This window comes from Oncorhynchus mykiss, unplaced genomic scaffold, assembly GCF_013265735.2.
Source record: "Oncorhynchus mykiss isolate Arlee unplaced genomic scaffold, USDA_OmykA_1.1 un_scaffold_186, whole genome shotgun sequence".
Lineage (NCBI taxonomy): Eukaryota > Metazoa > Chordata > Actinopteri > Salmoniformes > Salmonidae > Oncorhynchus > Oncorhynchus mykiss.
Genome location: NW_023493673.1, coordinates 469,606 through 487,575, shown reverse-complemented (window position 1 = coordinate 487,575; position 17,970 = coordinate 469,606). Strand labels below are relative to the sequence as shown.

Here is a 17,970-nt window from a genome sequence, read left to right as displayed (position 1 = left end):
GACCTGTTATTATAATGATATATTACTGATCTGTTATTATAATGATATTTTACTGATCTGTTATTATAATGATATATTACTGATCTGTTATTATAATGATATATTACTGATCTGTTATTATAATGATATTTTACTGATCTGTTATTATAATGATATATTACTGACCTGTTATTATAATGATATTTTACTGATCTGTTATTATAATGATATTTTACTGATCTGTTATTATAATGATATATTACTGATCTGTTATTATAATGATATATTACTGACCTGTTATTATAATGATATATTACTGACCTTTTGATATATTACTGACCTGTTATTATAATGATATATTACTGACCTGTTATTATAATGATATATTACTGACCTGTTATTATAATGATATATTACTGATCTGTTATTATAATGATATATTACTGATCTGTTATTATAATGATATTTTACTGATCTGTTATTATAATGATATATTACTGATCTGTTATTATAATGATATATTACTGACCTGTTATAATGATATATTACTGATCTGTTATTATAATGATATATTACTGATCTGTTATAATAATGAAATATTACTGATCTGTTATAATAATGATATATTACTGATCTGTTATTATAATGATATATTACTGATCTGTTATTATAATGATATATTACTGATCTGTTATTATAATGATATATTACTGATCTGTTATAATAATGATATATTACTGACCTGTTATTATAATGATATATTACTGACCTGTTATAATAATGATATATTACTGACCTGTTATTATAATGATATATTACTGATCTGTTATTATAATGATATATTACTGACCTGTTGATATATTACTGATCTGTTATAATGATATATTACTGACCTGTTATTATAATGATATATTACTGATCTGTTATTATAATGATATTTTACTGATCTGTTATTATAATGATATATTACTGATCTGTTATTATAATGATATATTACTGATCTGTTATTATAATGATATTTTACTGATCTGTTATTATAATGATATATTACTGACCTGTTATTATAATGATATTTTACTGATCTGTTATTATAATGATATTTTACTGATCTGTTATTATAATGATATATTACTGATCTGTTATTATAATGATATATTACTGACCTGTTATTATAATGATATATTACTGACCTTTTGATATATTACTGACCTGTTATTATAATGATATATTACTGACCTGTTATTATAATGATATATTACTGACCTGTTATTATAATGATATATTACTGATCTGTTATTATAATGATATATTACTGATCTGTTATTATAATGATATTTTACTGATCTGTTATTATAATGATATATTACTGATCTGTTATTATAATGATATATTACTGACCTGTTATAATGATATATTACTGATCTGTTATTATAATGATATATTACTGATCTGTTATAATAATGAAATATTACTGATCTGTTATAATAATGATATATTACTGATCTGTTATTATAATGATATATTACTGATCTGTTATTATAATGATATATTACTGATCTGTTATTATAATGATATATTACTGATCTGTTATAATAATGATATATTACTGACCTGTTATTATAATGATATATTACTGACCTGTTATAATAATGATATATTACTGACCTGTTGATATAATGATATATTACTGACCTGTTATTATAATGATATATTACTGATCTGTTATTATAATGATATATTACTGACCTTTTGATATATTACTGAACTGTTATTATAATGATATATTACTGACCTGTTATTATAATGATATATTACTGATCTGTTATAATAATGATATATTACTGACCTGTTATTATAATGATATATTACTGACCTGTTATTATAATGATATATTACTGACCTGTTGATATATTACTGATCTGTTATTATAATGATATATTACTGACCTTTTGATATATTACTGAACTGTTATTATAATGATATATTACTGACCTGTTAGTATAATGATATATTACTGATCTGTTATAATAATGATATATTACTGATCTGTTATTATAATGATATATTACTGACCTGTTATTATAATGATATATTACTGACCTGTTATTATAATGATATATTACTGAACTGTTATTATAATGATATATTACTGACCTGTTATTATAATGATATATTACTGATCTGTTATAATAATGATATATTACTGACCTGTTATTATAATGATATATTACTGACCTGTTATTATAATGATATATTACTGACCTGTTGATATATTACTGATCTGTTATTATAATGATATATTACTGACCTTTTGATATATTACTGAACTGTTATTATAATGATATATTACTGACCTGTTAGTATAATGATATATTACTGATCTGTTATAATAATGATATATTACTGATCTGTTATTATAATGATATATTACTGACCTGTTATTATAATGATATATTACTGACCTGTTATTATAATGATATATTACTGACCTGTTATTATAATGATATATTACTGACCTGTTATTATAATGATATATTACTGACCTGTTATTATAATGATATATTACTGACCTGTTATTATAATGATATATTACTGATCTGTTATTATAATGATATATTACTGACCTGTTGATATATTACTGATCTGTTATTATAATGATATATTACTGACCTTTTGATATATTACTGAACTGTTATTATAATGATATATTACTGACCTGTTATTATAATGATATATTACTAACCTTTTGATATATTACTGACCTGTTATTATAATGATATATTACTGACCTGTTATTATAATGATATATTACTGACCTGTTATTATAATGATATATTACTGACCTGTTATTATAATGATATATTACTGACCTGTTATTATAATGATATATTACTGACCTGTTATTATAATGATATATTACTGACCTGTTATTATAATGATATATTACTGATCTGTTATTATAATGATATATTACTGACCTGTTGATATATTACTGATCTGTTATTATAATGATATATTACTGACCTGTTATTATAATGATATATTACTGACCTTTTGATATATTACTGAACTGTTATTATAATGATATATTACTGACCTGTTATTATAATGATATATTACTGACCTGTTATAATAATGATATATTACTGACCTGTTATTATAATGATATATTACTGACCTGTTATTATAATGATATATTACTGAACTGTTATTATAATGATATATTACTGAACTGTTATTATAATGATATATTACTGATCTGTTATTATAATGATATATTACTGACCTGTTGATATATTACTGATCTGTTATTATAATGATATATTACTGACCTGTTATTATAATGATATATTACTGACCTGTTATTATAATGATATATTACTGACCTGTTATTATAATGATATATTACTGAACTGTTATTATAATGATATATTACTGATCTGTTATTATAATGATATATTACTGACCTGTTGATATATTACTGATCTGTTATTATAATGATATATTACTGACCTGTTATTATAATGATATATTACTGACCTTTTGATATATTACTGATCTGTTATTATAATGATATATTACTGACCTGTTGATATATTACTGATCTGTTATTATAATGATATATTACTGACCTGTTATTATAATGATATATTACTGACCTGTTATTATAATGATATATTACTGACCTGTTATTATAATGATATATTACTGATCTGTTATTATAATGATATATTACTGACCTTTTGATATATTACTGAACTGTTATTATAATGATATATTACTGACCTGTTATTATAATGATATATTACTAACCTTTTGATATATTACTGACCTGTTATTATAATGATATATTACTGACCTGTTATTATAATGATATATTACTGACCTGTTATAATAATGATATATTACTGATCTGTTATAATAATGTTATATTACTGACCTGTTATTATAATGATATATTACTGACCTGTTGATATATTACTGACCTGTTGATATATTACTGACCTGTTATTATAATTATATATTACTGATCTGTTATTATAATGATATATTACTGATCTGTTATTATAATGATATATTACTGATCTGTTATAATAATGATATATTACTGATCTGTTATAATAATGATATATTACTGACCTGTTATTATAATGATATATTACTGACCTGTTGATATATTACTGACTGTTATAATAATGATATATTACTGACCTGTTATTATAATGATATATTACTGACCTGTTATTATAATGATATATTACTGACCTGTTATAATAATGATATATTACTGACCTTTTGATATATTACTGACCTGTTATTATAATGATATATTACTGATCTGTTATAATAATGATATATTACTGACCTGTTGATATATTACTGACCTGTTATTATAATGATATATTACTGACCTGCTGATATATTACTGACCTGTTATTATAATGATATATTACTGACCTGTTATAATAATGATATATTACTGACCTGTTATAATAATGATATATTACTGACCTGTTGATATATTACTGACCTGTTATTATAATGATATATTACTGATCTGTTGATATATTACTGACCTGTTATTATAATGATATATTACTGACCTGTTATTATAATGATATATTACTGATCTGTTATTATAATGATATATTACTGATCTGTTATTATAATGATATATTACTGACCTGTTATTATAATGATATATTACTGACCTGTTATAATAATGATATATTACTGACCTGTTATTATAATGATATATTACTGACCTGTTATTATAATGATATATTACTGATCTGTTATTATAATGATATATTACTGATCTGTTATTATAATGATATATTACTGACCTGTTATAATAATGATATACTACTGATCTGTTATTATAATGATATATTACTGACCTGTTATGATAATGATATTTTACTGACCTGTTATTATAATGATATATTACTGATCTGTTATAATAATGAAATATTACTGATCTGTTATTATAATGATATATTACTGACCTGTTATAATAATGATATATTACTGATCTGTTATTATAATGATATTATACTGACCTGTTATTATAATGATATATTACTGACCTGTTATTATAATGATATATTACTGACCTTTTGATATATTACTGACCTGTTATAATAATGATATATTACTGATCTGTTATTATAATGATATATTACTGATCTGTTATTATAATGATATATTACTGACCTGTTGATATATTACTGATCTGTTATTATAATGATATATTACTGATCTGTTATAATAATGATATATTACTGATCTGTTATTATAATGATATATTACTGATCTGTTATTATAATGATATATTACTGATCTGTTATTATAATGATATATTACTGATCTGTTGATATATTACTGACCTGTTATTATAATGATATATTACTGATCTGTTATAATAATGATATATTACTGATCTGTTATTATAATGATATATTACTGATCTGTTATTATAATGATATATTACTGATCTGTTATTATAATGATATATTACTGATCTGTTGATATATTACTGATCTGTTATAATAATGATATATTACTGATCTGTTATTATAATGATATTATACTGACCTGTTATTATAATGATATATTACTGACCTGTTATTATAATGATATATTACTGACCTTTTGATATATTACTGACCTGTTATAATAATGATATATTACTGATCTGTTATTATAATGATATATTACTGATCTGTTATTATAATGATATATTACTGACCTGTTGATATATTACTGATCTGTTATTATAATGATATATTACTGATCTGTTATAATAATGATATATTACTGATCTGTTATTATAATGATATATTACTGATCTGTTATTATAATGATATATTACTGATCTGTTATTATAATGATATATTACTGATCTGTTGATATATTACTGACCTGTTATTATAATGATATATTACTGATCTGTTATAATAATGATATATTACTGATCTGTTATTATAATGATATATTACTGACCTGTTATTATAATGATATATTACTGACCTGTTATTATAATGATATATTACTGACCTGTTATTATAATGATATATTACTAATCTGTTATTATAATGATATATTACTGACCTGTTATGATAATGATATATTACTGATCTGTTATTATAATGATATATTACTGATCTGTTATTATAATGATATATTACTGACCTGTTATTATAATGATATATTACTGACCTGTTATTATAATGATATATTACTGACCTGTTATAATAATGATATATTACTGACCTGTTATTATAATGATATTATACTGACCTGTTATAATAATGATATATTACTGACCTGTTATTATAATGATATATTACTGACCTGTTATAATAATGATATATTACTGATCTGTTATTATAATGATATATTACTGACCTGTTATAATAATGATATATTACTGATCTGTTATTATAATGATATATTACTGACCTGCTGATATATTACTGACCTGTTATTATAATGATATATTACTGACCTGTTATTATAATGATATTATACTGACCTGTTATTATAATGATATATTACTGACCTGCTGATATATTACTGACCTGTTATTATAATGATATATTACTGATCTGTTATTATAATGATATATTACTGACCTGTTATATTACTGATCTGTTATTATAATGATATATTACTGACCTGTTATTATAATGATATATTACTGATCTGTTATTATAATGATATTATACTGACCTGTTATTATAATGATATATTACTGACCTGTTATTATAATGATATATTACTGACCTGTTGATATATTACTGACCTGTTATAATAATGATATATTACTGACCTGTTGATATATTACTGACCTGTTATTATAATGATATATTACTGACCTGTTATTATAATGATATATTACTGACCTGTTGATATATTACTGACCTGTTATAATAATGATATATTACTGACCTGTTGATATATTACTGACCTGTTATTATAATGATATATTACTGACCTGTTATAATAATGATATATTACTGATCTGTTATAATAATGATATATTACTGATCTGTTATAATAATGATATATTATTGACCTGTTATTATAATGATATATTACTGACCTGTTGATATATTATTGACCTGTTATTATAATGATATATTACTGACCTGTTATAATAATGATATATTACTGACCTGTTGATATATTACTGACCTGTTATTATAATGATATATTACTGATCTGTTATTATAATGATATATTACTGATCTGTTATTATAATGATATATTACTGACCTGTTATAATAATGATATATTACTGGCCTGTTATAATAATGATATATTACTGACCTGTTATTATAATGATATATTACTGACCTGTTGATATATTACTGACCTGTTATAATAATGATATATTACTGATCTGTTATAATAATGATATATTACTGATCTGTTATAATAATGATATATTATTGACCTGTTATTATAATGATATATTACTGACCTGTTGATATATTATTGACCTGTTATAATAATGATATATTACTGATCTGTTATAATAATGATATATTACTGATCTGTTATAATAATGATATATTACTGACCTGTTATTATAATGATATATTACTGACCTGTTGATATATTACTGACCTGTTATAATAATGATATATTACTGATCTGTTATAATAATGATATATTACTGACCTGTTGATATATTACTGACCTGTTATTATAATGATATATTATTGACCTGTTATTATAATGATATATTACTGACCTGTTGATATATTACTGATCTGTTATAATAATGATATATTACTGATCTGTTATAATAATGATATATTACTGACCTGTTATTATAATGATATATTACTGACCTGTTATTATAATGATATATTACTGACCTGTTATTATAATGATATATTACTGATCTGTTATAATAATGATATATTACTGACCTGTTATAATAATGATATATTACTGATCTGTTATTATAATGATATATTACTGACCTGTTATAATAATGATATATTACTGACCTGTTGATATATTACTGATCTGTTATTATAATTATATATTACTGACCTGTTATTATAATGATATATTACTGACCTGTTATTATAATGATATATTACTGATCTGTTATTATAATGATATATTACTGACCTGTTGATATATTACTGATCTGTTATAATAATGATATATTACTGACCTGTTATTATAATGATATATTACTGATCTGTTGATATATTACTGACCTGTTATTATAATGATATATTACTGACCTGTTATAATAATGATATATTACTGATCTGTTATTATAATGATATATTACTGACCTGTTGATATATTACTGATCTGTTATTATAATGATATATTACTGACCTGTTATTATAATGATATATTACTGACCTGTTATAATGATATATTACTGATCTGTTATTATAATGATATATTACTGATCTGTTATTATAATGATATATTACTGATCTGTTATTATAATGATATATTACTGATCTGTTATTATAATGATATATTACTGATCTGTTATTATAATGATATATTACTGATCTGTTATTATAATGATATATTACTGATCTGTTATTATAATGATATATTACTGACCTGTTATAATAATGATATATTACTGACCTGTTATTATAATGATATATTACTGATCTGTTATAATAATGATATATTACTGACCTGTTATTATAATGATATATTACTGACCTGTTGATATATTACTGACCTGTTATAATAATGATATATTACTGACCTGTTGATATATTACTGACCTGTTATAATAATGATATCTCACTGACCTGATGCACCTGTTGCATGTCTTCACTAACTAACTTAATGCTCTTAAAGAGACGGTGTATAATTTTCTGTCATGCATCTCAATAGGTAGTTATTTTACACTTTGTAAATACCTAATATTCCTAATGACTTTGTCATTTTAATGGCAGGTATTAGGATCAACAGTTTATCTTTTTATACTAAACAAATGTATTTACAAAACATGTGCTTCAATCTATCTTAAATTTTATGTTGTTGCTCTGTAGGCTGAAGCTTTGACCCCGTGTGTGTGTGTGTGTGTGTGTGTGCGCGCGCTCTCACTTTTCTTCCCCCTCAGACTATGATGCCTGGAGAGTGTGCATGCGTCTCCGTGACAACGGACTGTTGGCCAAGCCCACCCACGGTGACATCATCCGTCTGGCCCCTCCCCTCATCATTAAAGACCACGAGGTCAGAGAGTGTGCCGACATCATCCAGAGAACCATCATGTCCTTCTAGAACCGCCCGGGAACTAATTCTAGAACACTGGAACCAACAGTGACAGCCTTCTAATCTTAACTGATCTGGAAAAACAACAACTATCAATCTGCTGTGAACTATCATCTATTGGAATTTGTTACTAACTCTAAACATTTAGAGAATAAGTGTTATTGTATTGTAAGCAGTACTCTCTTAAGTTAATTTACTATGAGAATGTAAGTGGAGAATTATTTTTTGTGGGTTTTGGTTTTCCACAGTACTGCCATTTTGTCGTAATGTCAATCTAAGCATCATCCAACCTGAGAAGGTTTTTCTCTTTTGAAGTGCTGGGACTGAAATGGGTTTTACAGGGTAACACTGCTGCTCCGAAGCAACTTGGGATGACCTTCAACCCAGGGATGTTTTTAACTCTTGCATCTGCTTAGCTGGAAGACGGTTCAGATACTGATTTTAATTTTGTTGTTAAATCTGGCAACTACTCCCGCAGCAAAATGTTTTAAAAAAAATGTAACGTGCTTAAACAAAAGGTTTTTCACTTTCTAAAACGGAGCAGTGTTTTAAAAACAAAGAAACAGATTTAATTATTTAAAGGTTAAAGTAATTTATTTGCTTGTTGGTGAAATGAGCAGAAATGTTTTACTGAAAGACACCGGTATAACCAATAAGGATGTTTTAAGTATTTAAAGGGGAATATTATACCACTATTAAAAACTATGAAAGAATTGAACTGCTGTTCTGTTCTGTTATTCTAACAAACCACAGAAAACCTTTTTAAAAACGGTAGTAGGTGCACTACTACCCTATAGGGCCTGGTCTAAAGTAGTGAGCCCTATAGGGCCTGGTCTAAAGTAGTGCACTACTACCCTATAGACCCTGGTCTAAAGTAGTGCACTACTACCCTATAGGGCCTGGTCTAAAGTAGTGAGCCCTATAGGCCCTGGTCTAAAGTAGTGCACTACTACCCTATAGGGCCTGGTCTAAAGTAGTGCACTACTACCCTATAGACCCTGGTCTAAAGTAGTGCACTACTACCCTATAGGGCCTGGTCTAAAGTAGTGAGCCCTATAGGCCTGGTCTAAAGTAGTGAGCCCTATAGGCCTGGTCTAAAGTAGTGCACTACTACCCTATAGGGCCTGGTCTAAAGTAGTGCACTACTACCCTATAGACCCTGGTCTAAAGTAGTGCACTACTACCCTATTGGTCCTGGTTTAAAGTAGTGCACTACTACCCTATAGGCCCTGGTCTAAAGTAGTGCACTACTACCCTATAGGGCCTGGTCTAAAGTAGTGCACTACTACCCTATAGGCCCTGGTCTAAAGTAGTGCACTACTACCCTATAGGTCCTGGTCTAAAGTAGTGCACTACTACCCTATAGGCCCTGGTCTAAAGTAGTGCACTACTACCCTATAGACCCTGGTCTAAAGTAGTGCACTACTACCCTATAGGCCCTGGTCTAAAGTAGTGCCCTACTACCCTATAGGTCCTGGTATAAAGTAGTGCCCTACTACCCTATAGACCCTGGTCTAAAGTAGTGCACTACTACCCTATAGGGCCTGGTCTAAAGTAGTGAGCCCTATAGGGCCTGGTCTAAAGTAGTGCACTACTACCCTATAGACCCTGGTCTAAAGTAGTGCACTACTACCCTATAGGCCCTGGTCTAAAGTAGTGCCCTACTACCCTATAGGTCCTGGTATAAAGTAGTGCCCTACTTCCCTATAGACCCTGGTCTAAAGTAGTGCACTACTACCCTATAGGGCCTGGTCTAAAGTAGTGAGCCCTATAGGGCCTGGTCTAAAGTAGTGCACTACTACCCTATAGACTCTGGTCTAAAGTAGTGCACTACTACCCTATAGGGCCTGGTCTAAAGTAGTGCACTACTACCCTATAGACCCTGGTCTAAAGTAGTGCACTACTACCCTATAGGGCCTGGTCTAAAGTAGTGAGCCCTATAGGCCCTGGTCTAAAGTAGTGCACTATTACCCTATAGACCCTGGTCTAAAGTAGTGAGCCCTATAGGCCTGGTCTAAAGTAGTGAGCCCTATAGGCCTGGTCTAAAGTAGTGCACTACTACCCTATAGACCCTGGTCTAAAGTAGTGCACTACTACCCTATAGAGCCTGGTCTAAAGTAGTGCACTACTACCCTATAGGTCCTGGTCTAAAGTAGTGAGCCCTATAGACCCTGGTCTAAAGTAGTGCACTACTACCCTATAGGTCCTGGTCTAAAGTAGTGCACTACTACCCTATAGATCCTGGTCTAAAGTAGTGCACTACTACCCTATAGACCCTGGTCTAAAGTAGTGAGCCCTATAGGCCCTGGTCTAAAGTAGTGCACTACTACCCTATAGGTCCTGGTCTAAAGTAGTGCACTACTACCCTATAGGTCCTGGTCTAAAGTAGTGCACTACTACCCTATAGACCCTGGTCTAAAGTAGTGAGCCCTATAGGCCCTGGTCTAAAGTAGTGCACTACTACCCTATAGGGCCTGGTCTAAAGTAGTGCACTACTACCCTATAGACCCTGGTCTAAAGTAGTGCACTACTACCCTATAGGGCCTGGTCTAAAGTAGTGCACTACTACCCTATAGACCCTGGTCTAAAGTAGTGAGCCCTATAGACCCTGGTATAAAGTAGTGCACTACTAAGGAAATAGGGTGCCATTTCAGAGACAACCTCTAATTAAGCCATAAGGAACGAGGGGGTTTGGTATATGGCCATTATACCACAGCTAAGGGCTGTTCTTAGGAACGGTGCAACGCGGCCCTTAGCCGTGGTATACGGTCTGATATACCACGCCTAAGGGCTGTTCTTAGGAACGGTGCAACGCTGCCCTTAGCCGTGGTCTACGGTCTGATATACCACGGCTAAGGGCTGTTCTTAGGAACGGTGCAACGCGGCCATGGCCATGTATCACAAACACCCCGAGGTGCCTTATTGCTATATTCTAAACTGGTTACCAGCGTAATTACAACAGTCAAAATGAATGTTTTATCATACCCGTGGTATACGGTCTGATATACCACGGCTGTCAGCCAATCAGCGTTCGAAGGCTCGACCCCATCCAGTTTTATAATTTGCGATATATTGTACTTTCCTCCAGAGACGATGCGTTTAGGAGTTGACGTCGTTTAGGAGCCGTCTGTTCCTCTGCTGAGGTCCGTTCGGTCGGAGACCTCGTCAGCATCTGATCTGTACGGTCTGTGGGTGCCTCTCAAATGGAGCTCTATGGGAGCCGGTTCAACTATTGCACAATGTAGGAAATACGGGAACCATTTTGAAATGCTCCCAGTGTTTGTTGAAAACTTGCTAAAGAGAAAACAACATTTTAAAACCGACTGGAAACTGTTGCAGGCTGAATATAATGTTGGGATTCTATTGCGATACTATATTTTAGGTTGTTACATAAAATGTTCCTGATAATAAATAGCTTGAATCTTATTCTGATGTCCTGTCAATCTTTTACGTTTTTTTGTATTGACTTTATCTAGTTGTAGCCATTTTTAATATCTATAAATATTGAAGTAGAAGGTTCCCCGTCTATACAGCCTGGTTTGGTTCAAACCTCATACGGTCTCGTTTTACGATGAGATAATGACCATAGGAAACAACCGTTTAATTATTCCCTGTTAAATTCACCCACAGAATCATTAAGAGGACATTTATAAGGCTCTTTAAAAAAAACAACATAAACTGGTCTATTACCAGTAATGTAATTACAATGTTCAGTTGTGCATAAATCAAGTTTATGAAAGAGTTTGGAAATCGGTAAATATCAAGTCTGACCACTAGGTGGTGCCGTGTTCTCACTTGTTCCCGTGAAATCACTAAATATCAAGTCTGACCACTAGGTGGTGCTGTGTTCTCACTTGTTCCCGTGAAATCACTAAATATCAAGTCTGACCACTAGGTGGTGCTGTGTTCTCACTTGTTCCCGTGATGTGTTTCCATGCTGTGGTCCTCACTAGTTATCACAGCCACAAAGTAATTATGGCACAACCCTGTCTTCTACAATTTATCTATTTAAAAATCTATTTTTAACCCCTAACCACACTGCTAATATTATTGCCTAAACTTTTAAGACCAAAACGTTATTATTTTCTTACGTAATTTGAATGGTATATAATCATTTTGACTTGGTGGTTTTGATAACTAGTGACAACCCTGTAGTGTATGTAGTTGATCAGAGCATAGTGTCAGAAATCCCAGACCGAGGGCAACGGCACTGTGTAGGCTGGAACATTGTTAACGTGGGAGACGCCCCGTCTACCGAAGGAGACTAATCCGAGCACGAGACAAGTGAAAACACAAGTCCACATGGGCCCTGTAACGACCATTACTGTCTCCCTACACCCTGTAACGACCATTACTGTCTCCCTACACCCTGTATGACCATTACTGTCTCCCTACACCCTGTAACGACCATTACTGTCTCCTACACCCTGTAACGACCATTACTGTCTCCCTACACCCTGTAACGACCATTACTGTCTCCCTACACCCTGTAACGACCATTACTGTCTCCTACACCCTGTAACGACCATTACTGTCTCCTACACCCTGTAACGACCATTACTGTCTCCCTACACCCTGTAACGACCATTACTGTCTCCCTACACCCTGTATGACCATTACTGTCTCCCTACACCCTGTAACGACCATTACTGTCTCCTACACCCTGTAACGACCATTACTGTCTCCCTACACCCTGTAACAACCATTACTGTCTCCCTACACCCTGTAACGACCATTACTGTCTCCCTACACCCTGTAACAACCATTTCTGTCTCCTACACCCTGTAACGACCATTACTGTCTCCTACACCCTGTAACGACCATTACTGTCTCCTACACCCTGTAACGACCATTACTGTCTCCCTACACCCTGTATGACCATTACTGTCTCCTACACCCTGTAACGACCATTACTGTCTCCCTACACCCTGTAACGACCATTACTGTCTCCCTACACCCTGTAACGACCATTACTGTCTCCCTACACCCTGTAACGACCATTACTGTCTCCCTACACCCTGTAACGACCATTACTGTCTCCTACACCCTGTAACGACCATTACTGTCTCCCTACACCCTGTAACGACCATTACTGTCTCCTACACCCTGTAACGACCATTACTGTCTCCCTACACCCTGTAACGACCATTACTGTCTCCCTACACCCTGTAACGACCATTACTGTCTCCCTACACCCTGCAACAACCATTACTGTCTCCTACACCCTGTAATGACCATTACTGTCTCCCTACACCCTGTAACGACCATTACTGTCTACCTACACCCTGTAACGACCATTAATGTCTCCCTACACCCTGTAACGACCATTACTGTCTCCCCACACCCTGTAACGATCATTACTGTCTCCTACACCCTGTAACGACCATTACTGTCTCCCTACACCCTGTAACGACCATTACTGTCTATCTACACCCTGTAACGACCATTACTGTCTATCTACACCCTGTAACGACCATTACTGTCTCCCTACACCCTGTAACGACCATTACTGTCTCCCTACACCCTGTAACGACCATTACTGTCTCCTACACCCTGTAATGACCATTACTGTCTCCCTACACCCTGTAACGACCATTACTGTCTCCTACACCCTGTAACGACCATTACTGTCTCCCTACACCCTGTAACGACCATTACTGTCTCCTACACCCTGTAACGACCATTACTGTCTCCCTACACCCTGTAAAGACCATTACTGTCTCCCTACACCCTGTAACGACCATTACTGTCTACCTACACCCTGTAACGACCATTACTGTCTCCCTACACCCTGTAACAACCATTACTGTCTCCTACACCCTGTAATGACCATTACTGTCTCCCTACACCCTGTAACGACCATTACTGTCTATCTACACCCTGTAACGACCATTACTGTCTCCCTACACCCTGTAACGACCATGACTGTCTCCCTACACCCTGTAACGACCATTACTGTCTCCCTACACCATGTAACGACCATTACTGTCTCCCTACACCCTGTAACGACCATTACTGTCTCCCTACACCCTGTAACGACCATTACTGTCTCCTACACCCTGTAACGACCATTACTGTCTCCCTACACCCTGTAACGACCATTACTGTCTCCCTACACCCTGTAACAACCATTACTGTCTCCTACACCCTGTAATGACCATTACTGTCTCCCTACACCCTGTAACGACCATTACTGTCTCCCTACACCCTGTAACGACCATTAATGTCTCCCTACACCCTGTAACGACCATTACTGTCTCCCCACACCCTGTAACGATCATTACTGTCTCCTACACCCTGTAACGACCATTACTGTCTCCCTACACCCTGTAACGACCATTACTGTCTATCTACACCCTGTAACGACCATTACTGTCTATCTACACCCTGTAACGACCATTACTGTCTCCCTACACCCTGTAACGACCATTACTGTCTCCCTACACCCTGTAACGACCATTACTGTCTCCTACACCCTGTAATGACCATTACTGTCTCCCTACACCCTGTAACGACCATTACTGTCTCCTACACCCTGTAACGACCATTACTGTCTCCCTACACCCTGTAACGACCATTACTGTCTCCCTACACCCTGTAACAACCATTACTGTCTCCTACACCCTGTAATGACCATTACTGTCTCCCTACACCCTGTAACGACCATTACTGTCTCCCTACACCCTGTAACGACCATTAATGTCTCCCTACACCCTGTAACGACCATTACTGTCTCCCCACACCCTGTAACGATCATTACTGTCTCCTACACCCTGTAACGACCATTACTGTCTCCCTACACCCTGTAACGACCATTACTGTCTATCTACACCCTGTAACGACCATTACTGTCTATCTACACCCTGTAACGACCATTACTGTCTCCCTACACCCTGTAACGACCATTACTGTCTCCCTACACCCTGTAACGACCATTACTGTCTCCTACACCCTGTAATGACCATTACTGTCTCCCTACACCCTGTAACGACCATTACTGTCTCCTACACCCTGTAACGACCATTACTGTCTCCCTACACCCTGTAACGACCATTACTGTCTCCTACACCCTGTAACGACCATTACTGTCTCCCTACACCCTGTAAAGACCATTACTGTCTCCCTACACCCTGTAACGACCATTACTGTCTACCTACACCCTGTAACGACCATTACTGTCTCCCTACACCCTGTAACAACCATTACTGTCTCCTACACCCTGTAATGACCATTACTGTCTCCCTACACCCTGTAACGACCATTACTGTCTATCTACACCCTGTAACGACCATTACTGTCTCCCTACACCCTGTAACGACCATTACTGTCTCCCTACACCCTGTAACGACCATTACTGTCTCCCTACACCATGTAACGACCATTACTGTCTCCCTACACCCTGTAACGACCATTACTGTCTCCCTACACCCTGTAACGACCATTACTGTCTCCTACACCCTGTAACGACCATTAATGTCTCCCTACACCCTGTAACGACCATTACTGTCTCCCCACACCCTGTAACGATCATTACTGTCTCCTACACCCTGTAACGACCATTACTGTCTCCCTACACCCTGTAACGACCATTACTGTCTCCTACACCCTGTAATGACCATTACTGTCTCCCTACACCCTGTAACGACCATTACTGTCTCCTACACCCTGTAACGACCATTACTGTCTCCCTACACCCTGTAACGACCATTACTGTCTCCCTACACCCTGTAACAACCATTACTGTCTCCTACACCCTGTAATGACCATTACTGTCTCCCTACACCCTGTAACGACCATTACTGTCTCCCTACACCCTGTAACGACCATTAATGTCTCCCTACACCCTGTAACGACCATTACTGTCTCCCCACACCCTGTAACGATCATTACTGTCTCCTACACCCTGTAACGACCATTACTGTCTCCCTACACCCTGTAACGACCATTACTGTCTATCTACACCCTGTAACGACCATTACTGTCTATCTACACCCTGTAACGACCATTACTGTCTCCCTACACCCTGTAACGACCATTACTGTCTCCCTACACCCTGTAACGACCATTACTGTCTCCTACACCCTGTAATGACCATTACTGTCTCCCTACACCCTGTAACGACCATTACTGTCTCCTACACCCTGTAACGACCATTACTGTCTCCCTACACCCTGTAACGACCATTACTGTCTCCTACACCCTGTAACGACCATTACTGTCTCCCTACACCCTGTAAAGACCATTACTGTCTCCCTACACCCTGTAACGACCATTACTGTCTACCTACACCCTGTAACGACCATTACTGTCTCCCTACACCCTGTAACAACCATTACTGTCTCCTACACCCTGTAATGACCATTACTGTCTCCCTACACCCTGTAACGACCATTACTGTCTATCTACACCCTGTAACGACCATTACTGTCTCCCTACACCCTGTAACGACCATTACTGTCTCCCTACACCCTGTAACGACCATTACTGTCTCCCTACACCATGTAACGACCATTACTGTCTCCCTACACCCTGTAACGACCATTACTGTCTCCCTACACCCTGTAACGACCATTACTGTCTCCTACACCCTGTAACGACCATTACTGTCTCCCTACACCCTGTAACGACCATTACTGTCTCCCTACACCCTGTAACGACCATTACTGTCTCCCTACACCCTGTAACGACCATTACTGTCTCCCTACACCCTGTGAC

General features: G+C 33.8%; 1 protein-coding gene across 2 annotated transcripts in view; it reads left to right on the top strand.

The window, feature by feature from the left end:
• LOC110516214 (ornithine aminotransferase, mitochondrial-like) overlaps window positions 1-9,973 on the top strand; it is a 37,993-nt gene extending 28,020 nt beyond the window's left edge. For both annotated transcript variants that reach the window (XM_036972607.1, XM_036972608.1), the window contains one exon: window positions 9,104-9,973. In XM_036972607.1, the coding sequence (XP_036828502.1) occupies window positions 9,104-9,264 (161 nt within the window). In that variant the 3' untranslated portion in view covers window positions 9,265-9,973. The remainder of the gene's footprint in view (window positions 1-9,103) is intronic.
• The last annotated feature ends 7,997 nt before the right edge of the window (window positions 9,974-17,970 follow it).